General features: G+C 43.2%; 2 protein-coding genes across 2 annotated transcripts; one reads left to right on the top strand and one right to left on the bottom strand.

The window, feature by feature from the left end:
• Positions 1-2,558: 2,558 nt before the first annotated feature.
• On the top strand, positions 2,559-9,858 carry EEF1AKMT1 (EEF1A lysine methyltransferase 1; the record flags this gene model as incomplete). The annotated part of the gene is made up of 5 exons (XM_080612647.1): positions 2,559-2,612; positions 6,206-6,370; positions 7,270-7,352; positions 7,995-8,275; positions 9,731-9,858. The coding sequence occupies exons 2-5, from the start codon at positions 6,209-6,211 to the stop codon at positions 9,856-9,858; spliced, it is 654 nt and encodes a 217-aa protein (XP_080468773.1). The 5' UTR covers positions 2,559-2,612; positions 6,206-6,208.
• Positions 9,859-17,473: 7,615 nt separating this feature from the next.
• IL17D (interleukin 17D) lies at positions 17,474-27,181 on the bottom strand (the record flags this gene model as incomplete). Its single annotated transcript, XM_080613563.1, has 3 exons — positions 17,474-17,789; positions 26,749-27,038; positions 27,128-27,181. The coding sequence occupies 3 exons, from the start codon at positions 27,179-27,181 to the stop codon at positions 17,474-17,476; spliced, it is 660 nt and encodes a 219-aa protein (XP_080469689.1).
• Positions 27,182-27,880: the final 699 nt, after the last annotated feature.

Consider the following 27,880-nt stretch of genomic DNA (forward strand, 5'->3'; position numbering starts at 1 on the left):
AGAAAGTGCAGTAAGCCTCTCCTACCAACATGAGGTAAGAACAACTTGCAAGTTGTTCTGCAAGTAGAATATTTCTACTAATATTATTTTCCATCTTCAGAAGTAGGGTTATGTTGACAATAATTAGTAGTAATCCTTGGATGGTTGTAGAGCATTGCATGCTTGGCTGTCTTCCCAATGAGCATGCCGTTGGTTTGCAGCCCTAAAAGTGTCAAGACTAAGAATTTTTTTTATACTTAATAGCAACAGAAGAGATTATTAAATTCCAATTGTAGAATCTATTTTCATATTAGCTAAAATGTATTGTACTTCATATGGCTATGGCTTGTGCAACAGCAGGAGAACTGAAAAGTATAGACTTTCGTTAGGAAAGAAAAAATACAATAGACTGTAAAATAAAAACCCCTAAAACATAAAGGCCTTATAAGTAACAAATTGCTCTTGCTTTCCAGGGTAGAACTGTGCTTTTTACAACTCTGTGTCCATGCTCTGTTCCTGATCTGGTTTGGTTGAACAGAGAGTACTAACAAATGTATTGGTAAAGTGCTAGGGGTCTGTGTCGTCAGGTTCATCTTGGAGACACTGGTGTCACTGCTGTGTGACATGGGTCTGTCAGTCAAAGGATAGAGGAGACAGCTTAACCAGAAATACCTTTCTGGGTTAAAAAAAAAAAAAAAAAAAAAAAAAAAGAGAAAAAAATAAAAAATGGAAACTAATTATTAATAATAAATTTCCTGCAGGGTGCACTTTGCACTTTGCAGGTCTTCCTGTACCTGTGGTTCGTTTCTCCTCACATTCCAAAGAAACTGCAGTGCAAGATATAACCTGTTTTCCTTCCTACAGGGTCACTTGAGCTCCTCTTGATCTTTCCTTCTAGAACCGTCTTGTGACATGGATTCAGGCGAGGTCTGGAACTGTCTGTATGCTGCCAAGTAGTATCCGGTGTCATAACCTCAGCAATGTTGGCCAAGCCCCCGTGCAGCCATGTGCCCTTACATGATCTCTGTAACCCTCTTGTGAGGAGGAATCGCGCATCACAGGACAGGCTGTTACTCTGGGAAGTTTGGACTTGGAGTATGTGTCTGCCCAGTCTCCTTCATCCTTGCATTGTCAGCCCTGTGCAGAACATTTTTCACGTAAAATGCTTTACAAAAGGCATGAAACAGACTGAAATGTCACTTCTTTGTAGAATCTAAACCAGATTTCTTACTGCACTCACTAAAATGCAGGAGTCAGATAACGGTTACTTTGCAGCCACACAGGGAAGAGGGGTTGGTTGGTTTAAATTGCAGCAGTGGTGGTAACATGAATGGATAGGGGTGTGCTCCACATAAGACAATCAACTTTTGGCAAGACGGTTTGAAGACAAAGGGGGCTGAATGCCTGATTCAGACTACTTGGAAGTCTTTTAAAACCAGAAGGAAATGCCCATAGTTCTCTACTGTCATGCAAACCCCTGTTCCTAAAGGGGAGAGAGGTAAAATGTATGGGGATCTGAAAGAAAAAGGGGCCTATCCCCACATCCTGCAGTAGCAAGAAAATTTGATTCTCTGCTGCCTACAGAAGCTGTGCTGCAAAAATGTGTTATCAGAATTTAGTGTTTCTGCCTTCCAAGGAAATAGTTCTGTTCTCTGACTGTAGACTCCTAGTGCTGAGCCTAGGACTTTGCAAGTGTTGCAACAGATAAAGATTGAACAGGTTGTAAGTAAAATAGCAGTTTCTTGTTCAACTTGCTGCTGAAGGAACTGGAAAACATGAGGGGAGTCTGGTGTTGGGTTAATTATAAATAACCCGATGGGCAGCCTTTGATGAGTTGGTTTATAAGAGAGTCACCAAACCATGAAAAGATGTTATGAAAATGCTTTTTACCAGGGTTTATAAAGGAGGAATGAAAAAAACAGTGAGGAAGTTCTTGAGGTTTTGGAGCAACAGATAATACAAAATGCCAGACAAGCATGTTGTGTCTGCACAGTACGAGAAACTCAGATCAGTTGTACACCCAAAGGGAAATATCAGTAAGAACAGGGTGGTACTGAAATCAGAGCTCATGGCTTTTGAACACTGGGCATCTAACAGGAGATATATCCGTGATTTCTAAGTCTAACATAGCTGGCGATCAATGGACGCCTGACTGGAGGTATACCCTACCCACGGTTTCTGTATCTGCTGAAGTACCAGCTCCACACCTCGGGGCTCGACCCGGCCGAAGGAGCGCGGCGGCTGCTCTCTGCGGAGACGGCCGGCTTTTACGAAGCTCGTATTTACGCTGGAAGCCCTTCTGCGGGTCGCTTTACGACACCCGAACAACCGCAGTGGCGAAAGGCACAGCGAAACGACGGGTTCCAGCCGGCAACACGCTCTGGCGGCTAAGCCCGGGCAGGCGGGCACCCGCCGCAGGCCGCAAGGTGCCGGTGAGGCTGAAGCGGTGGGGGCAGGCGGGCGCGGCTCCATCTCCGCCCAGGCTCCCTATTACTAGCGACCAGGCACGCCCCAGGTTAGGAACGCGCCTGCCCGGCCCCGCCTGCGGCAAAGGCGGGGCCACCGCCGGAACCCCCGGCCCCGCCCCATGCCACCAGCAGGAGGCGCGCGTGCGCGGAGGGGACTGGCGTCTGGTGAGTGGGGAGAGGCGGTATCGGTGTCAGGAGTGCTGCCGTTCCTCAGGGTCCCGTGTCAGTCCGCCCGGCTGTCCTCCCTGTCAGAGCGGGCGGGTGGTGTCTGTGCCCGGGCAACCCGGCTGCGGCGGGATTGCTGAGGCGGGGGGCGGGAGCGGACCCCCAGCAGCGTTGGGCCTCATGCCGACCGGCTGCGCTCCGCTCCTTTCCAGCCGCGCTGGGATGGGGGGCCGCCCGGGGGGCGTTGGGGACGCCTGGCCCGGAGCGGAGCCTGCATAGCAGGAGCGCGCGAGGGGTAGGTGCCGGCAGTGGGTGTTCAAAGCACTTAAACACAAGAGGGAGCAGGAAGAAGGGGCCTTTTTCATAAGCTGACAGCGTTCCCTCATTCATATGCCGGAGGGTAACAGCGGTGGAGTCCAGCTTACTCTCCTTCTCTGACCGTGCTTATTAAAAAGGAGAGTTGGGCTAGAACACATCGTGCTCCTCTTCTCCTTCAAGTAACCACTGGCCTCCAGACCTTGTTTTTTTTATTCCAATGCAATTCTATGCATTCATTAATCGTCGGAAAGTCTCTCATCTATAAAGGCTTCTGTGTCACTTTGAAGCACTATGAAATCTCATCACTGACAGGGATCGTTGTAGCTCAGCAACACCTTGACCTACAGGTGTCTGTGAAATGACACAGAGTGGTGTGGAGAGAGTGTCTACGATCTCAACCTTTTGTTTTCTGATACACAAAGTATTTGCATGAAGTTAGTAGCCATTTTCACAGCAACAAGAGGTAATTATTCATAAACCTGACATTCTAGGTTTAAAAACGTCATGTGAATTTAAGGGATACTGGACAAGTGTTTCTAAGAGAACTGCATTCACAGAATCACTTCAGGTGCAGAAACAGCTCCCATAGTGGAAAATGGTTAAAGTCTGGTAGAGGATAGAGGGGGGAGATATCACATATATTCGCCTTATTCCTTCTGGGACAGCAGCTTTTGGCTGCCTTCAGGGTAGGTATGGTATTAAAATAATTAAAATAATTCAGGGTAGGAAGCAGTATCGACACTTCAGGGTAGAAGAATGACCAACATCAGCCCTTTCTCTGAACTAGTACAGCTTTCTTCTTGAACCATTTGCCACAGAAAGTTCTCCATACTTAATCCTGAAATGAAGCTGTTCTCAGATCTGTGGTAGGTAAGCTGGTCCTGGTCCACCAATCCTGCCTCATCCCTCTTTCCCTACTCCACAAAATCATGAGTGCATAAGAAAACAGCTTCAGGTTAGTGTCCAGGTTTGTCACTTCTGCTTTTCTGACGTCCCCTGGCTTGGCTATCGTGCTCAGAGGCCATTCTGGTTTATGGCATCTGGGCCTCAGAACTTGAATTTGTTTAGCTTTTCCCAGTTGACTGCTGGGGAACAAGCTGCTGATGCTGCCTATACTTAAGGATGACCTCTTGGATGTTTGAGAAGTTTTGATGTGCGCTGGAAGACTCTACAAAAGAGATGTAGGTGTCTAAATTACTCTAGACTAATATATTTCATACACTTTGTCCTGTCAGTCATTCCTGTGAAAGTGCATTTGGCAATACTCCTAGTATCTTGTCAGACAATCAACTCTTCTTAGGATTTAAAGATCTGAAAAACTGTTTCCAGTAGGAAAGATCCTTTCTCTGTCTATGCTTTTACTATGGTTAGGACAGACTCCCCCAGCACCTCTGTGTGGGTTAGTTTGGTCACCCCTCCAATCGTCTGGAGATGAGGGATTTGGATCCCTCTAAGCATTCAGGAGCTGAAGCTTGAGCAGAGCACAGTACCTCCCTTGTTTTAAGGTTGACTAGCAAGTCATAGAATGGTTTGGTTTGGAAGAGACCTTAAAGCTCATCCAGTTCCAACCCCACTGCTATAGGCAGGGACACTTTCCACTTGACCAGGTTGCTCGAAACTCTATCCAACTTGGCCTTGAACACTGCTGGGGATGGGGCAGCCACAGCTTGTCTGGGCAACCTGTTCCAGTGTCTCACCACTGTGAAGAATTTCTTCCTTATATCCAATCTAAATCTACCCTCTTTCAGTTTAAAGGCATTACCTTTGTCCTATTTGTGCATGTCCTTGCAGAAGTCCTTCTGCAGCTTCGTGGTGGGCCCCTTTAGGTACTAAGGTCTCCCTGGAGCCTTCTCTGGTCTGAACAAGCCCAACTCCCTAAGCGTGTCTTCATGGAAGATAAATGATACTCTGGAAAAGCCAAGAGCTTTACTCTTAGCACATGTAGGTGTGTACTGTGTCAGTGGATCAGCACAGTAATTAGTGAATTCTGGTGGGTTATCTCACAGGTTAATGGTACCATTTTTCCAACAAGTAGGGAGCAGCAGTGTTTCAGGAAAAGTCTTGAAAGCTGTGCTAAGGTGAGCAGCATGGTGGGAAGGGAGGAGGTTGTGGATTCTGGGGTTCTTGTTATACAGGAGATGAGAGAAGAAAAACTGTGAGCAGCTGTACTTGAAATCATAGTTGGCTTCTGAAGTTGCACACAGTTCAGATGGCATGTGATTCTCCCGGTGACTTCTGCACAAAGGCAGGTGTCTGCCTGCTTCCAGGCTCTGTTAAAGTCATTGCTCATGGACTCACTAGTTCTTAGATCAGAAGCAGAGAAAATGGGTTTCTTGAGAGAAGCATTTTTTCCAGTTTTCTCCAGTAGTTTTCCTATGCAAATTTCCTGTTTTCATCACCTTCGCTCCACGAGGTCACACTGTCTCTTCTGGGAAGGACCCACAGCTTTCCCCCTGGATGCTGCTTAGCAGTCCGGGTGAGCAGGGTGAGGTGACCCTATGTGGTGTAACCCAGCGCAAGAGGTCTCTGTGCTGTACTTCTGTGTGTGCACTGTACTGGGGCTGTACTTTCGTGGTAGTAAATACTGTGTCTTTTTGATACAAGTTATCTCCATGTTCTCATACACAAAATACACAAGTTTGGTCAAATAGCATTGTCTAAGGAAAACATCTTGAGTTTCTTGCCTGCTTTTGCTTGTAAGAAGGTTTGTGGCATTCAGACAGATCTTTTTATGGCGTGGAAGTTAAAGCCAGTTTTGAGTCAGTTTTGAGTCAGAATTGTGTGACTTTTGAAAGTGGAAAGGAATGACCAGCATCTACCATTATTTATGGGAGGGAAGGGAACAGTTTCTATAGGATTTGCCAAATCCACTGAAGCTTTTTGCCCCTAATTCTTTTTTTTTTTTTTTTTTTTTTTTTAATTTTTATTTTTTTTTCCCCCTGATACAGAAAAGGGGTCCAGATTCAGGAAATTAAGAACTGTAATGACAATTTCCTTCCAAGAATACAAGCCAAATCTGTGTTGTATAGAAGGGGAACAATATTGCTGCTGTTCCTGAATTCTCTCTGGAGACGTGTTATTTCTAATCATCCTCTCACTTGTTTAAGATCTCATAAGTAGAGAGAATATGTTTTCTCTTGTCCGGAGGTTTTCTTAGGTAGCTGTTAGGCTGAGTCTGTATTGTCAGTGAAGGTGGTTGTAGCTGAGGAGACTGTGCCATTATTAAAAGCATTCACCATTGAAAAGGGTTGATTTAATTAAATATTTTTCTCTAGTTGATGCCTAGAAAAATGGATGATGATGGTGATGACATTCCCCAGCTTTCATCCCATACATTGGCCGCCCTCCAGGAGTTCTATTTGGAACAGCAGCAGAGAGAGGACATGAAGACCTCCCAAGGGTTTAATCAATATTCCATTGGCTCAATAGAAGAAGACTGGGTAAGAAACTATAAACTTCAGTGCATGAAGGAGTAGCCTTTACTGAGCTTTTTATGGCTGGATAATGAAATGAAATTTAAAAGGGAAACACTCAAAGATGTTTTTAGAGTAGCAAAATCAAACTGTTCATGGACAGCAACACTCTAGGGACATTTGCTAAAGCAAAATGTTAAATCTGGATATATTTGTCTGTCCTACATGGGGTGGGGGCAGGGAAAGGGGTACAGCATGGAGAGGGAATAAAGCCACTAACAGAAACATCTATTGCTTCTGGAAATTTTAACTCCAGCCTGGTATGTGAGGGTAGAAAAGATTCTTCTCAGAGTCTGAGACAAGCACCGAGTATCAAGATCGAGTGATCTTTCCTTTCACATTGTATTGCATTCTGTGGTTTATGGCTTTGCTTTTGTGGGTGGTTGCTTTGCTGCTTTTATTTTTTCTTCTGCCAGACTGATTTTTGATTTGCCTCTGTTTTCTTTTTTTTTTTTACTCTTTGTTTTTCTGATCTCTTCTGATTCAGTACTTTTACCCTTTATTTCCTTCTATACTGTCACTTTTCAAGTTCCTTTTTCCTCATCCACTAAAAATTTAAGAACACATAAATACTGCGCATCTGCAAAGTGGGTTTGAACTAACCCAGTGATCTTGCATTACTTGGTTTTCCTGATACCGCAGTAAATGCTTTGGAAACACACTGTGTAAGCTACCTGTTGCGTGTCCCTGGATTACAGAGGTAAAAAGACTGTCAGGAAAATACTCACTTTTCCAGCTTAACAATTGGTGAACTGAGAACTTGTTGTGGATTTTGTTTTTCTTCAAATACAACTCACCACACCTAACAGTACATAGCACAGTCCAAAGATTTGATGTTATTTGTAATTGTTTGTTCTCTTTCTCAGCAACTGAGCCAGTTTTGGTACAGTGATGAAACTGCATCACGCCTGGCTGATGAAGCAGTTGTGGCAGCTGGGAAAGGTGGCAGGTAGGTTTCAATAATTACATCAGAGATTCAACATGTCTTTTCTGTAAATACTTTGTTTCCACTCTGTAGGCAGAGCATGCAGTGTAATTCATTACTCATTGTACTTTATCTTTGTTCAGTTGAGATATTGTGCAAATGCTTTGCTATTATTTGTGTAAATAATAGTTCATCCTGATCTTACCTTTTAGCATTTCGTCGAATGTTGTAGGCTTTTCCTTGTACAAGTTTACTGTGAATCTTTTCTTTTTTGAGAGAGCTCCAGAGCATATCAATGATTAGTAATTCTTTCCCTGTTTTCATACAATGTTTCTGCAGAACAGATGGAGAAACTTGGTTTTTTTCGTATTTCTGTAAGGAGCTGGGTTTAAGTTTTCAAGTATATTTCCTTGCTGTTCTGAAACAAGATTTTCTCTGTAGTTAAACTTAAGTGGTGCAGTATGGAGGCTGAATAAATGGCTTTAACGCTTAAAACTACTATTAAAGTAATTATTTGTTAGAAAGGAGGATGAATAGCTTACATGCTGGGACTAATATTTAAAATGTTTTCCCAAAGCAGCCCTGAGGACTGCTGTAGGGTGTTTTGGTTTTTTTGCTGTTGTTTGCCTTTTAAATGAATATTCTCAGTTGTTGTCTCTTTTTCAGGATAGCATGTGTTAGTGCACCCAGTGTATACCAGAAACTGAAAGAACAGGATGGTAAAGATTTTTCAGTCTGTATACTGGAGTATGACAGAAGGTTTTCTGTATATGGAGAAGAATTTATCTTCTATGATTACAACCACCCTTTGAACTTACCTGAAAATCTCCTGCCTCACAGTTTTGACATTGTTATAGCAGATCCACCCTATCTGTCTGAGGAATGTCTTCAAAAAACTGCAGAGACCATCAAATATTTAACAAAAGGAAAGATTCTGCTTTGCACAGGTATAGTTAATAAAAATATTAGGTCACCATTAAGCATCTTTTCCTCTCTCTCAAAAGATGAAACTTTCTTAAGTGAGAAAAATACTAACTCAGTAATATTAATTTATCATTACTTCAAAGAGGAATATGTATCCTAAGCTTTTCATTGGAATACTTTAGTGCAACCTTTATTTTGAACTGCAGGTATGTGTTTTTTAAGAGTTGAAGTCAGTACTTTCTTCATACAGCATTTTGAGTTTTACTAAATCTTTGAAGAATTGTAAGATCATCTTCTAGATTTCCAGAAGTATTTTTTTCTTGTAAAAGGCCACTCTCTATAATCTGGGTATGACAAAGATAGGTGCAACTTACTGTTAATGTCTTACTGAATAACCTTAAGAATATGTGAGTTTTTAAACATGTCAGTAGCTACAGGACTTCAGCTGCCACAAAGTACTTAGCATCTAAGGTAAGCTGAGTAGAAAGAATGGCAAATAGGTTGGAATGGCCTTTGCTGAGTCAAGTGGGATGATTTTAGCAAAGTCTTGAAAAGAAAAGCAAAGTAAACTTGCCCCCACTCCACATTACCTGTCCATACTGGTAAACACAGGAGTTGTAATGTGAATGAATGTGTGAGGGAGATTCTGCCACTGTGATTCAAGCAAGGAGATTCTGGGCACTGAAATACAGCAGGAGGAATTAAAAACCAGTGATAAGAGCAGTGAAACTAGGTAATTTACCAGCTGTACTTGCAGGGCCTTCTTTATGGAGGTGCATTTGCTGTATCTGCTTTACTCATGGTGTTTAAGCTTAAACTGTTATCTTACTACAAGACATCTGAAGACATCCAGGAAACTTTTGCAAAAAAAAAAAAAAGAAGTACAAAACCCATCTATAAATATAATGTGAGGGAAGACAACCAAGCAGCTGAAATGAAGAAGCATGTGGCCATGGAAAACCTTCTTTGCTTAATTGCACATGGCAGTCACGCACAAGGACGGTTCTCATGATTTTTTCCCTAAAATGGGTAGGTGGTCCTTAAATTTACAGAGTTTGAGAAATGCTGCTCGAGGAAGTGATTTCTCAGTGTGTAGCTGTAAATACCGCACTGCGTTTATTTAAGTGGAAGAGTATATGTAATCTGTTTGCCTTTCCCATGGCTCCCTACCATGTAATTTGTTTGGCATGTAGCAAGAAGATGGAGTTCATTTCTGTTTTCTATACAGAGCTTACCCTCTACCTACTTTCATGAAACTTCATTTACATTCACTTCCTTGGGGCATCTTCCATTCTTTCAGATTTATTCTCATTTCCAGATAGATTCAGTTGTTAAAGAGGGCTGACAGTAGAGCTGCTTTAAGCTTTGCTTCCTTAAAAAAAGCAGGTTTGCTTTATATGCATTTGGGAGGAGCTATTAAAAAACCCAGACATTCTGTTACTGTTTTTCTCATCAAATGCTAATTATTTTTGCTGCAGGTGCCATCATGGAGGAACAGGCAGCAAAGAATCTTGGTGTGAAGATTTGCAAGTTTATTCCAAAACATGCACGAAATTTAGCCAATGAATTTCGGTGTTACGTGAACTATGCTTCTGGGCTGGATTGAGCCTCCTGAGAAGATCTACAGATTTTTCAGTCATGCTCCTTTCTATTTTTTAGCAGTGACTCCGTATTTCTCAATGCTGAAATACTCAGCTCCAAGTACTGTTTTCTGGGCCAGCTTTAATCATGATAGCCTCTCTCTTTTAAGTGTGTTTTGTATCTTACTTTTTTGGTAAATGGGGACCAAACAGCACAGGTGCTAGACAATGGAATCTTCTCTGTTAGAGATTCATTCAAACTGTCAGGTTTTACCATTCAAGGATTCTTCAGTGACCCCTGCAAAGTGATTTTAGCCGATTGGTGTATAACAACACACAGGTGCTTGCCTCACAGACACCAGAGTCATCACTGCATCAGAACTGATGACTTCCTAGCTAGTGGATGGTTGAAAGAGCATGATCAGTGGTCTCCTTTCAATCTTGAGAGATGCTCCCTGAGTAAAAGGTTCGAGAGATGTTTGTTCTGAATGTGTCATATGTTTTCAGATTCATTACCCAGCAGGCTGATGTTTTTATAAAGGATAACTGGAAGAGAAAATAGGTCTCCTTCTGGAGAGGCCTCTCCAGTTGCTTTTAATAATCATCAGAACTACCTAGCAGTTGCCAAGTAAGATAAGAATTACTCTCTCACTATCGTTGCCAGACTGGCTTTTTAAAATCTTGTGGTTATTATTTCACCTTGCTTTGTCACAAACCTAGACTTTCTTTCTGTGAAAAGATCTATTTTGTCATCACCACCACACAAACTCGTGTATGTATGCATGCTGTACTAAGTCGTTACACATCTCCTTGCAGAAGTACAGTGCATTTATTTTGTGGTGTTTATGTGTTAGTGCAACAGAAAGTCTTTTAAACTTTAAAAACCCACACACAACTGAGCTGTTCTATTGACTAGTTAAGCTTATCTCCTGAGGTGGTATAAACCGAATGTCTCCTTGAAAAAAGCACAGTAAGGATTTCCCCATTAGAGAGAGCTTTACTGGCATCAAGAATCCTATACATTAGTCAGGCCAAATCAACTGGAATATGAACTAATTGCTAAATAAAAATGCAACACATGAGCCAGTCCTTGCATTAGTACTTCTGGCTGTGTGTTCCTCGGTTCTTCCTTTGAGTTACTGTTGGTTATGAGATACTTCTGTGGTAATGTGACCCATATACACTAGTCCCTTAAATCTTGAATCATAATCTGATTAAATACAGTGCCTGCTTTTTAGTGGATTTCAATATCAAGCTAAGATAATTTACAAGTATGCCAAGTTTGTAGTTACAAGAACAGGCCTTTTTTTCCAATTGCTCAGTTTTATCTTTGCCTCCTGTTCCACAGACAGCTGCAGAGCAGTAGAACAGGAGCATCTTGGGAATTGCTGAATTGTATAAGGCCACTGAGGTATAACAGTGTATTGATAAACTCACACTCTTTCTAATAAAGAAATGTTAAATTTTATATTGCCCAAGGTTTGGGCTGTATTTCAGTCAATTTTGGTCAAAATAGATCTTACTTTGGGAAAACCCTGCTTTGGGATAGGAGAGATTTTTGGTAACTGGGAATTTTTAAAGCCAGTTTTGGCTATCCTATTGACTACACTTCTAATGTATTTTTGGGTGAAAGCTGGTTCATAAATTCCAAGGCTCTCAACAGTTTTATCAGCTATAAATATACTATATAAAACTTAAGTACTTGTATATCATAGGTATCTATTGGGATTATGTAAAAGACTACAAAAATGCCGCATCTACAAAATAAATCACCTAAAATGAAGTATTAAGAAATTTATTTTGTGGTGGGGATAAACCTAATTAAGCTTGTGAGACAAGACTTTTAAGAAAGCAGAAGTATATACTCATGTTTCTGTGCTTTTCTGCTGTTTGACTGTAGATTTTCCTGTCTGATGGAGTAAATAAATGAGCAGGAATAACATAGATGGGATATAATCCTCTGTTAGTGCTCAGAGAATCATGCTTTCTGAGCTGGAGACAACACTGTTTCATAAATACTAATCCAATCCACCACTGCTCTTCCCTGTTTTCTATGAGATGTTTACTTCCTAAGGCTTTTCCCCTCCTCACATTTTATACCTGATGCTTCCTGCCCTCTTTCCCCCATACAGTGTTCCTGAGTTTCATGATACCAGTTTTTCTCTTTCATGTGCCTTCATTTCTATCAGACTAGTGATAGGTATTGTTAAAATGGGAAAGGTGCTGTAGAGGAACAGCTCTCAGGGAGAATGGAGACCAGGCTGTCCTGACAGTCTCTGAGAGCCCATATCTGATAGAGTTTAGCTTTTCAAACCAGCAGCCATCCTTGCTGCTGAGCCAAATAAAGCCAGAACATCCCCCCAAATGACTGTCCACAGGTGATGTACAGCTGGGTTTAGGTGTTTTCCAGGAGGCTACACCATTACTTTTTACTTAGGCAGCTTCAAAATAAAGCAAACCAGAATGTTAAATGCATAGCTATTGGCACAAATCTGTCCTTCACAGTCATAAACTGTTTTATGTTTATTACCTGAATGTCTTACACACCAAGCAGATGGAGACAATGAACGAACTCCTGAAACTATATTTTTAACTATATGTAGGGACTTCAAGTGGGACAGGTATGACTGCCAGAAGGGATGATATTCTTCCTCTGCCACACACCTAAATTAGAATGTGCTGTTCAAATACAAGCTTCACCGATGTTGCTGCTTTAATTAATTCAATTGCTTCATTTTGGTAAATGTGCATTGGGCCCTGTATCAGAATTACAAGACAGCTTTGCTAACTGCATCAGAGACCCTTCTTAAACAAATGAAAGTACACCATTGAGTTAGACCAAGAATTTCAGTTCACCAAGCAAATAACTGCTTCTTCTCACATGTAGGTCAGACGGCTTTGAAAAGAGGCACTGTGAAGATGCATAGTTATGAAAATGAGGGTACATGTAAATCTGTAGATGCACTCAACAGAGCAGCCCGTTGTCCACTGGCTTCCTGCTTAAACAGCCTTGTGAGTGCCGGCAGCTGCCCAAGCACAGCTTGACTGGTGCCATTCACAGCCTTCATCAGTGATAGGAGGTAAAGTGGTTTTGCCATGCTTGTTTCCAAGGAAGTGGATGTGTTTCTGAGAAGGCTGCAAGTCACACAAATGCAGAGTGAGTTTGTACTTTATGCCACTGCAGTAACTTTGAAGAAATACGTGACAGCAAAATCTTCTCTTCTGTAATAGAAGTATGAAAACAAACCTTCAGTGTCAAGTAATGCTTGGCTTGCTTTATTGTGGGTGTCTTACAGATGTACCTTCTATTGGAACAGGCTGTGGGGAAGTGTTACCACCATGCTGCTTTTCCACTGGCATTTATGACTGCAGAGTTGCACGTGCTACAGCCTCCTGGCTGCAGTAATGGGCATCATGCAGCAGCAGGACATCTTGATGCCCTGCTGTTGCTATGATTGTGGCATTTGGTGGAGGAAACCTGGGGGCTGTGCACAGGATGAGGTCTGTAGGTGTAAGAGAATGTACTGCAGCTGCCTGCACGCCACCCCAGATGACAACTGAAACATTTCTAGAGCTGCTGTTGCATGAAGTCCAAGGTACTGCTTACACTGATGTCTGATCTGTGCTTCCTGATAGAAATAGTGTTGCTCTCAGCTCCATAGTGCACAGTTAGCCCATCTCTGTACCACACAACTGTCCTCACCGCTCTGTCCATACCCCTCTGTACCAGTGGGAGGTATTTCTGATGGTCAATCTTGTCACTCCACACTGGTTCCCTGCATGGCGCATACCCACTGCCATGCAGGCAGGTGGGAAACAGGTCCAGTGGGTTTGGGATTTAGGTTGCAGAAGCCTCTTCTCAGCAGCGTCAGAGCTCTGCTGCTGCTCTGGGTCTGCTTATGGTCTGCAGCCCCCTCAGACAGAAGCACAGCAAAACCAAGTGTTATATCATGCCACAACTCAGCAAAACACATAGGATTGACTAGATCTTCCTCTTGTGCCCTAGTCCAGGTAGTTGTGGCTGTTCCCTAATCCCAGTGAGATTAATGGGTGTTCATACTTTCTGAGCACACCACAGCCGTGGTCCCTTCTCCCCTTTCTGTTTTAATACTCTTCCACGTGATTTCGTGTTTACTTGCAGCTGTAGACCTCTCCCTGTTCAGGCAAACACCTTCACATAATGACTGTCTGGTAAACCAAAACTAACATCTCAGTCTTTTCTCAGCCTTCCTAAATAACAGGAATTTTCCAACCTATCTTAAGTAATACTACAGAGAAGAAAATAATCTCTTTAGCAAGCATATTGTTCTGTATTTTGTGTCTCCTAATGTATTCCAGCGACAACCTCATTGAAGGAAAATATTTTCCTGGCACAACAAAAAATTTCTGAAATCAGTTGCAGCTGCCAGATAGTTTCAGCTTTGAATTGTTTGCATTTATTGGGCCTGGAGTTGGTTCAATGAGGCATTTCATGTCTGCCTTCTGTCAACAGTTTGTGAAGCCTTGAAGCAACTCCAGTGAACCCTCCCTCCCCCCATCCAAATTAAAGGCAAGGCTGCAGCAGCTGTAACCAGAGGGCTAGAAGCTGGGAAATGTCACACCACAGTTGAAGTGAAACTGATATAAATCCATGATGTGATGATCCCTTTAAAAAAAAAAAAAATCCAAACAAAAGCAAACCACATTTGATACTCAACCTTTTCGACATGAGTAATGTGGAGAGGGTTTATATATGGAGGAGTATTTTGAAGGTTAACAAATGTTTGTGTAGCTAATAGTTCTTGATGTTAAGTATTAACAAACAGTTGTTCACCAACAAATTATTATCAAACACTTGCTCAGGCTAGAACACAAACACAGGCTTCAACAGACACCTAACTGGAAAGCTGGAAGCAAATTAGCTCAGCTAAAGAGTCTGCAACAGACAAGGACGAGGATCAAAAAAGGAAATGGGCTTCTGAGTGAGATAACATGAGATTGCTTGTAACCACAGGAAGCTTTCTGCACTTGTTGCAGTATAACAAGAAGGAGGTCGCCAACATAATCTATTGATCCACTGAGGTTTTGTAGTTCTCTAGTACTTTCCTTTCAGTCATCCAATTCCTGAAGTTATGTGTAAACTAAAGCATCTGTTTTTCTGGATTGGCAAGACCAATTATGTTCCATTTACCTGATCTTAGCCTGTGACTCCCAGGAATTCCCAGAACATGCTCTAGTTACTTGGAAAACCTCAAAATGACTCCATAATTTATGCCTGAAGGACAGGAGTTGCCATAGAAAGTGAGATTCTTTTTCTCCACATCATGCAAACGAATCCATGTGCTCTGGTAACTTGTATATTGCAGACAAATTTGTATAAGGGAAGTGTGTGGGCAGCGTTTTGCTGGAGGACAGTGTCTATCCAGAGCTGTAGCTGGTAGCCCTTCTGCATATTCACTACATGTTAAGGGCTGTGTGCCCTGACTTTTTTTGTTGTTGTTTGGGGTTTTTTACTGTGAAGACTTTGCTTTGTATGCTGTGGAGTCTGAAAGTCCAACTTTACCCTGTCTGAAGTGTGTGTGTGTAGAAAAAACCCACAATAGTGAGGCCCTAAAGTCAGATTGCCCAAGCAAGCATCATCTCTTGCAGTGTTTCTCCATGTTTGTGGGTCTGTTTCCCTTCTCAGCCCCTCTGTCTTTGATTACCATTTCCCTCTCTTCAGAGGGTGAGAAGCTCTTCCACATTAGGAGGAAAGAAAAGTGCATGTAATTGCTGCAAGTATTTACATTCTCCAGAGACCAGGTAACTACCTACCACTGTTGGCAGCAGCTAGGCCATTAGCTGTTCTCTGAGAAGTATAAACATTTTATGACCTTCTTTGAACTCTCCTTTGAGGAGACCCTTGAGATAGAAGCATCACAATTTGAGGAAACACAGATCTAAAGACAAGGAGAATTGTGGAAGAGCATTTGCAGAAGGAACACAGTTATAAACTTCAATCTGACATTGTGATGAGAATCTTTTATTGGATTCTAGAGTTCTTAAAGTTGTTTTAGGCTTTGTAAGAAGCTATACAGATTGCACTATAAAAATACTGTTGTACTAGACTGAGTCGTTAAAAGCAGAGTCAATAATAAGGCACCAAGACAAGGAGTTACCATATGATTTTCATTCTCTATATAACTTGTTAATTCTGGTTAGCTCATAGTCTTTCCATTCTTCATCCAGTGACATTCCAAAGGAGCTTGTGTTTGTGTAGGAACTTTAGCTGCTATGCATTAAGCCCAATTTTGAGATTCTTGATGTAGTAGATACATTGCTGCATATGCTGTTTGTTGGGTTTTGTAATGGTATTGCAGTCATGATCCTTCAGCTGTAAAAGACATTCTCTGCTGTGTATTCTGAGATTTATCAACTTTGACAAATATGGCCCTCTGAGGAGTTCTGTTCGTGCAAGGTATGATCCTCAAGCACTAGACTGGGCCAACCTTCAGTCTCTTGATCTGGAAATGCAAGTTTTTGTGTATTTAGGGATTCTGTTTAGGGCTTGCCATCAAGTTCCTACAAGCTGCAAGGATAGAAGACTGCTCTTCTGCAGGACCAGCATCGTTTGCAGGCGATTGTCTATTATGTGTAGCACAAAGAAAACTGAGCAACACTCACTGTATCAATCACTTGGATATGGGTTTGGATTGGCTGGGAGTCACCTCAATGACTTCTGTAGCACTTGAAGTCAAGACCTAGGCTGTTCACTCATCTGCAGTGGACCTGTGATGAAGCCTGATCCTTCTAACTTGTTTTTTTTAATAGGGAATCTCCTAACATGAAACAGGTTTTGGCTTTTCAACTGTTGTCCTGGGTTCAGAATACAGTTCTGTCACAAGAAACAGGCAGTTAACGATGAATAAAGTCTAATACAGAGTCTTTGGGACCCAAACTGTGTTTTCTCCAATTAATGTTTTCTGTGTAATGAGACTTAGTCCACATCTGAAAAGTCCACTGCAGTTTTAAGAGATTCTAGCATGCTTTTTCTCAACGCTTTAGTACCCTTAGCAATTTGGCAAGTTTAAAAATAGCAAACTGATAGCATATTGTTTCATGAATGGCTCAAAATCAGCAAAGGTTTCCTTGCTGTAGTGTATAAACAGCCAAGGATATAACAGCCAAGAACACTGCTTGGAGTTGAGAGATGCAACATAAAGGAAGGCTCTCCCAGCATGAGAAATGATCACTTTCACTGCCTGAACTGGCATGTGTATGGCAGCTGTATGATCTTCATATAAGAGTATTCAGAAGTAGAGTATAAGAGATTCCTTAAAAATATGTACAACCAGTAGTCCACTAAAGTAATAGCAAATGTGTCTTACTGCTGCATCATATTCTAAAACATACTGTGAATAAGCAAGGATAAAGTGAAAGGTTCTGCTCGAAGAAAAACAAACCAAAAAACTTTGGAAATTGCAACAAATACTTACATGAACTAAAGAAGTTCCTAACATGTATTGTCATCTTTAATGATGTGAGTGACTGGACAAAACTTTCCATCTTATAACTGTAAGTAGAAAAAGAAGGTAAGTCAGTGTGTTTGCTGCTGTGGTGCAGTTTCCTGACGTGATGAAATGATATGAAGCCAATACTGCAATGTGACACTTTCTATATTCTTCATTCTGATGACGGCTTGTTCTGGCTTACCAGCAACTTCATTTCTTGCTTGTCTATGCTGGAATTTACGCTTTCAGCCTCTTTCTCTTGCTCAGGTACACAGGTGCAGCCCACTGGGATAGTGACATAATCCTCTGTGTAGACATAGCGGCCCCCCGCGCAGGAGGAGGTGCGACGGAGGATCACTGTTGGCATGTACACAGGGGTGCTGCGGAAGTGGAAATTCTCCTCCCCGAAGATCCCCATGAGGCAACCCTTACACAGACAGTATGCTTCAGGAATGTATTTAGGGTATCTCGTGGGATCATAAGAAATTCTATAGGGAAGCAAATAATAAAGATTCATTAGTGTCCCTAAATATAGAAATATTCATCTGGAAAACATTATTATTATGTGACTTGATCATAAACATTTATATAACGTTTGTTTTCTCTGCCAGGAAAAATAGCTGTTGCTGTTGCTGTCTGCCTTCTTATTTGTAAATAAAAATAAAAACCACAGACAGCTTGTAGAACTGATCAGGTCCTGCAGTGCACACTGAAATACGAAGTGACTGGCTTTCTAACACTGGGATTCAGAGGCTGCAGCAGAGTAAGTTTTGCATTTTGGACTGAATGGGTAAACAGGGCATCAAGAAGGACACTTGGGCATTTCCAAACTTTCGATCTGCCTTTACTTCTTAAAAAATCGGTGCAAATTCTTGTTAACATTATTATTGTTGAAGCTCTGACATCATGTTTTAAAAATTACATTGTACTGTTATTTCTGCAATAGCTTTTGCTCCCTAGTATACTTGGGGTTATAAAGGTGCCTTCCTCCTGAAAGCAGAACCAGTATTTTCTTCTCTAATTCACTGTCTGTCTCTCTAACCAGAGAATAGTAACATTTCCATGCCCACAATGAGGTAAATGTTCTGCCTTCCCCTGCTACATTTTGAAGTAAAGCATTGCCCCAAAGCCTCAGCGGTATTGCCTCTCTTTGTTGTTGTCTTACAGTTTGCTTTACCCTTTCTCTTTACTCACGAATGGCCTGTCTTGTTACATAAGTACAGCTTGGACCAACAAAGTCCAAGTTCCATCATTCCTCTCTGGATGTTGCTGGATGCAGAATGAAGATGTGATACACAGTCTTAAGTCATACAGATCCTGGCTGACCTACAGCCATTGTTTTCAGCAAAGAGAGTAAAAGCTCATAAAGTCTGCTTTTTTATCTTTTTGGCAATAAAAGTGTAAGCACACAAGGAGTGCATGTACCGCAGCACGGAGCCACACTGCTTATTGTGGTGGGGATGTATCTGTTGGTTTGTTCTTTACCCACTTTCCCTGCTTATATACTGGAAGCAATTGCTGGGCATGGCTGTAGCTTGTACATTATTACAGCTGTGTGTCAATTTTCTAGAAATGATGTTTGCACCTCCAGAAAAAGAGGATTTTGAGTCTATGCCAGCTGTCCTCCTTGTACCTCTGAGCTTCATCCAGATGATCTTCTGCTCTCAGACTGTTATAAACCTAGCCCTGCTTCACTGTCCATCCAGAGCAGGATGACAGCTCTCTGGCTGGAGAAGCAGACCAGAAGCACCTCTGGCTGCCTCTTGGTGCTTCCCCTCCTTGGGAGGATGCTGACGTCCCCCTATATGTTATCAGAAGCACTTACCCACCTGGCAGGTAACACGAAAGCCTTATCTGTCCTTTCCCCCTGCTCCTACTTCTACACAGCAGATGGTCAGAACTACACACGGTGCACAGCAGAAGTATCCTACAGGCTGTTACTGGCAGGTAGAGAGCATGAAGGTACCTTGTGAGGTCACCCAGTCCAAATGCCTCCATGAGGCAAGCTCAGATGTTCTTGCCCACGTTTGCCCAGCCTGTTCTGCAGAGCCTCCAGAGGAGATGGCCAACCTACTAAAGATTCTGTGGCAGCATTTCTCCTCCTCTTTACTTGGTTAAGTTTTCCTAACAGTGAAGCGGAACATTCTTTTTCTTGCACACTAAATCAATCATTTCCCGTGTTTGGATGGGAAATCACAGCAGCTGAGGCTAAAAACCCGAGTAACAGAAATGCAATGCCAGAGAATGTTGAAGCCTGTAATATTTACTGTGATGTGAAGTGCTGCGAAAACAATAAAAACTCTTGCACTGGGATCAGGATAGGACCACCACACAGTAGATCAAGTGGGGCAACTACAGAAGAAAAATTAATAAATTGAATACCTGTCATCAGTATAATTATTTACGGGATGATACAAACTACAGAGTACACAATGCCCCCTTCCCACAGCAGTTTCAAAATAACTGTATTTGAAAACCACAATAGATTAAAAGTGATCCCTACATTGTGTTTCCCAGGGCTTGTACCTCTCCCTTTGGTACCTAAGTAGTAGTTAGCCTTTTATCTCTTCAGCTGGTCCCTGAGATGAGAAGAGGTTTCGGCTAAGGAAGAGACAGCAAAAGTCTGCCTGGAGCTGTGACTGCAGTCACTTAGAGTCAGTAACATGTGCGCTTGCCAAATGAGGCAGCCTGGCTCTCCCTCCTGCCTGGGTTGATGCTGATGTTCTGCTCACATGATTGACCAGGGAATTCATTCAGCTGAATAGTAACTTCATCAAAAGCTGCATTTTGGTCCTTCAGCTGTCTTGCCACGTATACACAGAGCCTCAGACAAACAAGCCAGTGTGAACAAGCAGCTGTAGATGGGGGAAGAAAGGAGCTGCCCTTTTCAGAAGTATCACCAGTTCATCAGGTTAAAACGAACCTGGAAAGCACAGCTTTGCCCAAACACAAACTTGATCATCCTGTCATCAAAGAAAAGAGACTTTTTCTTCCCCCAATGACCATACAACCTGTACTGTCTTTCTAAGAAATTTGCTTTCCTCTCATAAAAATCCAACCAGTTCTCTTACAGCCAGACATCTGTGATGTCGCAGGTATTTCTTTGCAAAGCTTCTCTGTCCCATTTATACTCACTTACTTTCCCCAGGAAATACCTTCATGTTACAGGATCTCACACCAATGTGAAATAAAATGTCTGGTAGCCAGCAGAAGGGAAGAATGTGAAATACAGGCTTCTCTACTGTGATACATTCCCATTTCAAAGTCAAGTGTGAATAATTTCAGTGGTGGATTGTTAAACACACCATATGTCAAGTCACTGGTATTTCCTCTACTGTATTATCTCTAGCACCTGGTTTATGATGTTACTGGAAAGCATGAACATGCTTCTGGATGCAAACATGAGAGTTTTCACTAATAACAAGAGCACACTGTCACTGGAATCATGGTCCACAACAAACTTTCCCCTCCAAATTCCCACATGGCAAAAGTCAGGTATAAATGAGGGGGTTTTGGAAGGATGGTGTGTGGTGTGGTTTTCTACTTTCCATAGAAAAACACTTTATATTGCTAAGTTTGATGTAGATACCTCTACTCTATCATGTAAGGACTGGAAGGAATTGGAGAGGATCCAAACCCAAAGATAGGTCAAAAATACAGGCATGGTTTTGCATTCATACCAGAATTTAAAGCTAAAGGCTCTAAGTAATGCCTCTTGAAATTAAATGGTTAACTCGAAAGTCACTGAAATTTGGAGCTGTATCCAAGGTTCTTCAGTTCACACCTGTTATGAAAGGCCATATAACTGAAGTCTCATGTTTAACTTTCTGGGCAACCCACAGTGATTTGGGTCTGAACCACTAACAAACATCAGCCATGTAAATGCAGCTGTGTGACACGTTTCCTCTATTTGCATATATTGCACATAATCACTCTGTGCCTATAATGACCACAGCCTCAGCTTCTGTAGGTTGGTGCATCTCCATTACACCAAAGCACTACATGTCATGTTCTTATGTCTTCTCCTAGAACAGGGCAAACATGTTTGATCAGGTTAATGAACCAGATAAAATGCATGCTCCAAGTTTTCACTGACTCTCTCCTATGTGTAGTGAAAGATACTTCTGCAGAAGCAGCTGGGAAGAGTGGTGAAGGACCAGAGAAGTGCAACTTTCCACTGGAACCCAAGCGTCCCCTGCATCCTGGTGTCATTTGCTGTAGCCACTGCTGCAAACTACACAGCTCAGCCACTTTGATGAGGGTTACCCTTGTCCTGAGAACTCAGGTCACTAGTGTGGAGGGCTAACTCTGCCTTGCACTGGCAAGGCATTGATTTACAAATGACAGGAGCAGTGAGCTGTGCCGGGCTGCTGGAACAAGCAACGGGTTTGTACTGAACTGGAACTGCTAATGAAGTGTGACTACTTCTAGGCTGCTTTTTCTTATGACCCTATGAGTGCTTTGAGAGCTCCCAGTTAAAAACAAACTTCCTGCCTTTTACTTACCAAGCCCGGAAAGTCAAGAGAAAAGTTTCTGTCAGAAGTAAAACTCTTGGAAAGACTTAAATCTGTCTTGCCCTGTACTGCTACCTTCATATGTAGAATTTTTAATAATATTATCATCCATAGTTTCCAAGCTTCTAAATCCTGTGAGTTAGATGCTGAGCTAGGGCAGGCAGATACAGCCAACCCTTCAGAAAATGACTGTGAGCACTAGGCTAACAGCTGGATGTTATCAGAAGTCTGACAAGCTGATCATTAGCCCTTTACTTCACACTGAAATACTTACAGGATTAAGGGCTAACAACTTTCTTTTCCCTCTCGGCAAGACATTTATTTCTCTATAGCAGGTGTTCTTTTGTTCATATTCTGCTTACTTTGTTTAATACACAGGTAGTAAGTACAATGCTTGCATAAAATAACCTAGTGCTAACAGTCATTTTCTGAAGAGCTGTACTAATAGGTACTCAAATGAAAAGTACTCAAATGATGGCAGTTCTGTATCCCCTTGCTCTTTCTGCATGAATCTTTCTGGTATGAATGCTGCATATTTGGGATATGCATACTGTGCCACAGGATAATGTTAAATCCTGGAAAATGTGTTGGGTAAGGTTCTTGAAAATCACTGGAGTGTCATTTAAAGGAAAGCCCTCCTCTGGCATAACTTTTTTCAAAAGCACTGCAGACAAGCTTGGCTTTTATCAGTCATAAAAGACTTGCCTGTATTACTGTTGTGAAGATTTTATGTAGATGAGCACTAAACCAAAGATGCTTATAAACTGAAACTGGGTTTTGAAAAGTAGAAAAAACAAGCCGGGCAGTGTTTGAGAGAAGGACTGGCTAACATGGGATTTCATTATCAGATCAACACTGACACTAAAAGTTAAATCTCTTTAAATTAAGCCTTAGTAAATGCAGGATTAGGCCCCAGAGACAAACACAGAAGCCATGAGATTTGGAAATTCAAAACCAGAATGACTTCTTGAATACACATGAAGATTTTTTGCTAAATTTGTGCAAAGTGTGTTTGCAGAAGTCTGAATATTCCTACAAACTAGCTACAAATGTTCTTATAACCTTAAAACAACAGAGAATAAAAATAAAGCTAATGTAAACAGCTGGTTAATGAATGGCACCTATGTTCTGCAGCACCACAAGTGGAATCACTAATCACAGAATCACAGAATGGTTTGGGTTGGAATGGACCTTAAAGCTCATCCAGTTCCAACCCCCCTGCCATGGGAAGGGACACCTCCCATGAGGTGGGGTTGCTCAAAGCCCTGTCCAACCTGGCCTTTAACACTTAACCAAATCACACAACCTGTAAATGTGCTGTTGACTTCGGTGGGATCAGATTTTTCAGGCATTACTCTGAGCTTTATGATCAGACCCTGCAAACACTTAGGCACACATTTAAAAATAATCCTTTTTATCATGGCTTCTGTCCACGAGCAGCTTGTGTGTGCACCTCTGGAGCTGAGCTTGCACTGTTAAACATTCACCATGATTATGGCTTCTCTAAGTTTTACCACGCAGCACCCACCCTGTGCTGTTGGCAGGGGTCTGTAGATGACAGGACAACCCGTATCACTAACTTGTGAAGCAACTGTGAACCACAGCAGCATCCAAGGACCACGGCCCTTGCCAGTAACTCCATGTACACGGCCTCCATGCATTCTGGGTTTGGCTGTTCACGTAATAATGCTAGAAAGGACAAGCAGCTCCTGGATGGATGTCAGACACTGGCACACATTCAGCCTGATGATTTCACAGCAGAGCTTCTGCTGCTGGCCCTGTTTTTAAAAAAACTGGGTAATTCTTGGACCAACTTCCTGCAGTGCTGAGCAAATCCAGTATGCTGGAGATTCTACTCTACTCAACTGACTTCAGGGAACTCTGTTGTCTCTTTATAGCTCTGCAGAGTAAAGAGCGATTCATGCAATTGAACTTTGTACCCTGAGTTTATATACTGATCTCCTGTGGCCATCAGGATGGAATTTCAGGATCAGACAGATGAACTAATATTTTTCCCTTAACTTTTGCCTCAAATACCACCTGTCGGTTGCTGCCAGCAACATCATAATGATCATGGACCAGATGGATCTGTGGTGCAGTACATGTGCAACTGCTATATCTCCGGGTTGTAGCAAGCCAAAAATGATGTAAGTCTTGATTTTTGTATAACCAAATTAAAGACCAAGTAATAGAAAATAAATAGTAAGCACAGAACAAAGACAAGGAAAGTAGCCACACAAGGTCTAGCTGAACTTTGAATCAATCCATTCTTCCATGAATAAACAGAACAACAAACTTGGATATATGTGATGTGTGAATGTTATACACAGATCTCTAAGTAATATATTTGATTCTTTCTCACAAATGCTGATGTGAAAAAATTTCAGTTAACTTGAACTGAACGGTCATATAAGCAGAAGAATTACAAGAAGCAGTGTTAAGCAGCTGGGAGCAGGTGCCTAGGGAGATACACAGAGTAAGGTAAGGAGAGCCAGACTTAATATCTTTATTATTAATGACCTGGAATAGGGAGTATAAATAGTATGTTAATGAAATCTGCAGATGGTAACAATGGGAACTGCTGCAACACCAATGAAGACAAAGAAACAACACAAGGTATCACAGACGTTAAAATGCAAGTCAAGAAGAAAAAAGACCCTTTATGCACAGAGCAGAAATCAATTGCACTGTAACTCCTTAGGGGCAGAAAACAAGTTGGAGAGCAGGATGTCTGTGAGATGCCAAAACAGGGCAGGCAAGATCTTGGCACAGGTTTCACATAGTCAAGTTCATGATTTGAGGATGCTAACCCAATGGTTAACCATTGGCAAGACGTAACGTGCCACTACTTGCAACCTCTAATGGAGAGTTGTGTATCCTTTTTATAGACAGGCAGTAGCTCTCATGGGGTTTGGGAGCTTGCTTCTGGGGTAAAGGGGTGAACACCACAGGTCAGACGAGATGTTTGTATTGCTTTTACCTGGCTTCAAAATCTATGAAACAGCAAGTTGTAACAGCAAATGCACATTAGCCTTCATAATGAGCATTTTTATGAAAGTTTTACACTGTTTTTATACATCTTGCCATGTCTGTTGCTGTCCCATTGCACACTACTGATACAGTAAAAATGCAATCAAGAAAAAGCTGTAAATGAGATCTGTTCACTAGACAGTATACTCAGGCCTCTTCATGCTACAGAAACAATTTTTCCCCTAAATATAATTTTAGATTTTGCCTCTAACGATGTAGTGACTTTTTGCACTACCTTTTAAAATTTCTGCTTGGAGAGGTCACCAATATACTTGTATGTGAATGGTTTGTGCTCCGTTTGAAAACATTCTGATGAAAAGAACAGTGATTCAAAGTTTTTTAATTAACTTTCTGTGAGCCAGGCTTCAAATAGCACGTGGTTCTCTGTTAAGAAGCAAGCCTCCACAGAGCTCCCACTGAAAATAAGTACCTGCCCAACAAGATGTGAGCATGGCAGGCACTGGTTTAGACCAGGAGAACAATTATCTGATAGCACTAGTATTTGGCAAGACAAACATAACAAATAACTGAGCCTAACAGTAGGTGTTCCATTCATCAAACTTGCTTGTTGCACACTTAGGTAGCTTAGAAACCCTCAGTCTGCTTACAAAAAATGTATTACTAAAAATACTATTTCTAAAAATACTTAGTTTATGAAAGGCTTATTGAGCAAATAAACGATTTTTCTCTCAGCAGGATTACTCCTTAAACTAAAAGTGGGCAAAACCCATGCCACAAAATAAACGTTTACTGGAGATCACTAACAAGGAGATATTTAAGTTTGATGAATACACAGTAACTGCATCAAGGTATATACAAAGTATAATATACATAAAGCAAGAAAGTCAGTTCCTTTTAAGTTTGTACATTTTTTAGCTTCCTGTTGTCTGCAGTCTTTACAGAAAGCTGAAAACAGAAAACCCAATTCTGCAAGTGGTGCTCAGACAGAACTACCAGCAGACTTGATAGTGAGAATGTGATCACACCTTGCATTTAGTGTGCTAGATCAGTGGTTTCCAAGCTTTTCAAGAGTTCCCTATGTAAGTGCAGACCCTTGTGTTGTGTATTAACCAGCCTAATAACAGATAATGTGTTCTGTTGTGTATTAACCAGCCTAGTAACAGATAATGTGTTGTGTTATTAACCAGCCTAATAACAGATCTGTCTTATTTAGTTGTTTTTATGCCACCTTAAAAACAGCCTGTCAGCCCCTGGGGAGGGGAGGCGGGTTTCCAAAGCGTAGGCTGAAAGCGCAGATGTAGAGAATTGCAGTGCTTATTCCTGCCTATGCTCCTACAGCAAAGCGAACAGCAAGCCCTTAGGTGTCTGTGGCGGGTAAGTGAAGACACGGTTCGGCTGGTATGTAACAAGTCACACACTGTACTCGGATATACTTTAGAAACCAGAACCGTGTCTAGAATCACATCTCGGTAAAAGCACATGAGCCCTCTGGGGTGCTATGGAGCCAGGACGGCTTGCTTGGTGATGGTCCTTTGCTGAGGGTCCTCTGAGTGCACTTCACATATGACAGTTTACCATAAGTGACTTTCTGAGGGGCGGTCTGCTCTCCCGGGTGTGTGCGCGCCCCGTCTCACGCCTTGCTCCACTTCGGCCGTTTCTCTTTCAGCCCCTTAGCTGTATTCCCCACACAAGTTGTTTTTACCCATTTACGTTAGATCTGCCTGTCAGGACGCCCGCTGTAACGCCTTTCCCCCCGGCCGCTGCCCGCTGCGGCAGTCTTCCCCAGGACCGGCGCCTCCCGGGCACCGGCGGGGACGGGCGGCACGGGGCGTCCCGCACAGCGCACCCGGCTCTCCTCAGCCCGCGGGGGCCCGGCACTGCTTCGGCCCCTGACGTGGCTGGACCCCCTTCCTCCCTCTGTTCCCCGGTGCCCCGCACTCACCTGTAAGCCCAGGGCGAGGCGCTGCGCAGGTTGACGGGGAGCCGGAACCTCTTGTCGCCGGCGGGCCGGCCCCCGGCGGGGCAGCTGGTGTTGTGCGGGCGGCCCGGGGGCTCGGGCTGCAGGGTGTGGTGAAAGGCGCTGAGCATGCCGGCCGCCAGCCGCCCATACAGCTGCTCCAGCAGCTCTTCGGGCCGCTCGCCGCAGGTCCGGGTTCGCGCCGGCCGCTTGTGCGCCTTGACGGCCTCCGAGCGGAGCGGGAGCAGAGCCGCGCACAGCAGCGCCGCCAGCACCTGCAACGATGCCACCGTCAGCGGGGACAGGACCGGGCGCCCTCCCCCAAAGCACCCCGCCGTCCCCGGCCCGCGGCCAGGGCTCTTACCCCGGGCCGCCCTGCCCGGCCCCAGCCGCAGCCCCTTACTCTGCCTCGCTGCATGGCGGTCAGGTTGCCTGAGGAAGCCGAGGAGAGCGGCTGGCTGCGGAGCCGAGCCGTGCCACTGGTTCTCTCGGCGGAGAAGCTGTTGGAAAAGTGCCCCGCTCCTCACTGCATCTCCCCTGGCCTCGCATGCCAGGAACATTTTAGGCGCTCACGCAGGAGGAGAGCGCTCAGCGCTGGGAGCTGGCCGGTCCCGCACTCGCACGGCCCCGCCACCCTGCCCCGCTGCCCCCCGCCGCTAGGACGGACCGCGGGCTCCGGAGGGCTCGGTCCCACACCAGGCGCTCTCCTGCCTCTCGGAGCCACCCGCCCGGCCCTCCCTGCGGGGCTGGGGCTGCCGGGGCTTTGTCAGGAAGCGGGCGCTCCCTTTCACGGCATCCGTGGGTCGGAGATGAGCCGGGTGGAGTGGGACCCACCGGGCTGGGGCAAGAGATTGAGCCAGAGCCTCCCGTCGGAGCTAAAGTGTCAAGGATGATGAGAAAAAATGAGGTGATTTACAGCTGAAAACAGCATAACTGTGGCTGTGTAACTGCAGCTGAGGAGGGGACTGCTGCAGTTTGGGCTCTTTCGGTCACTGTGGAGAAACTGGCACTGTCCCTTTTAGTGGGTTGGGATCACAGACCAGGTAGCACCTCTGGTCTGGTTCTCCAGAAACAGCCCTGCTGTGTTGTTTCTCCAGTAGACACAGAGGTGGTTGAA

Source organism: Psittacula echo, assembly GCF_963264785.1.
Source record: "Psittacula echo genome assembly, chromosome: 3".
Taxonomy (NCBI): domain Eukaryota; kingdom Metazoa; phylum Chordata; class Aves; order Psittaciformes; family Psittacidae; genus Psittacula; species Psittacula echo.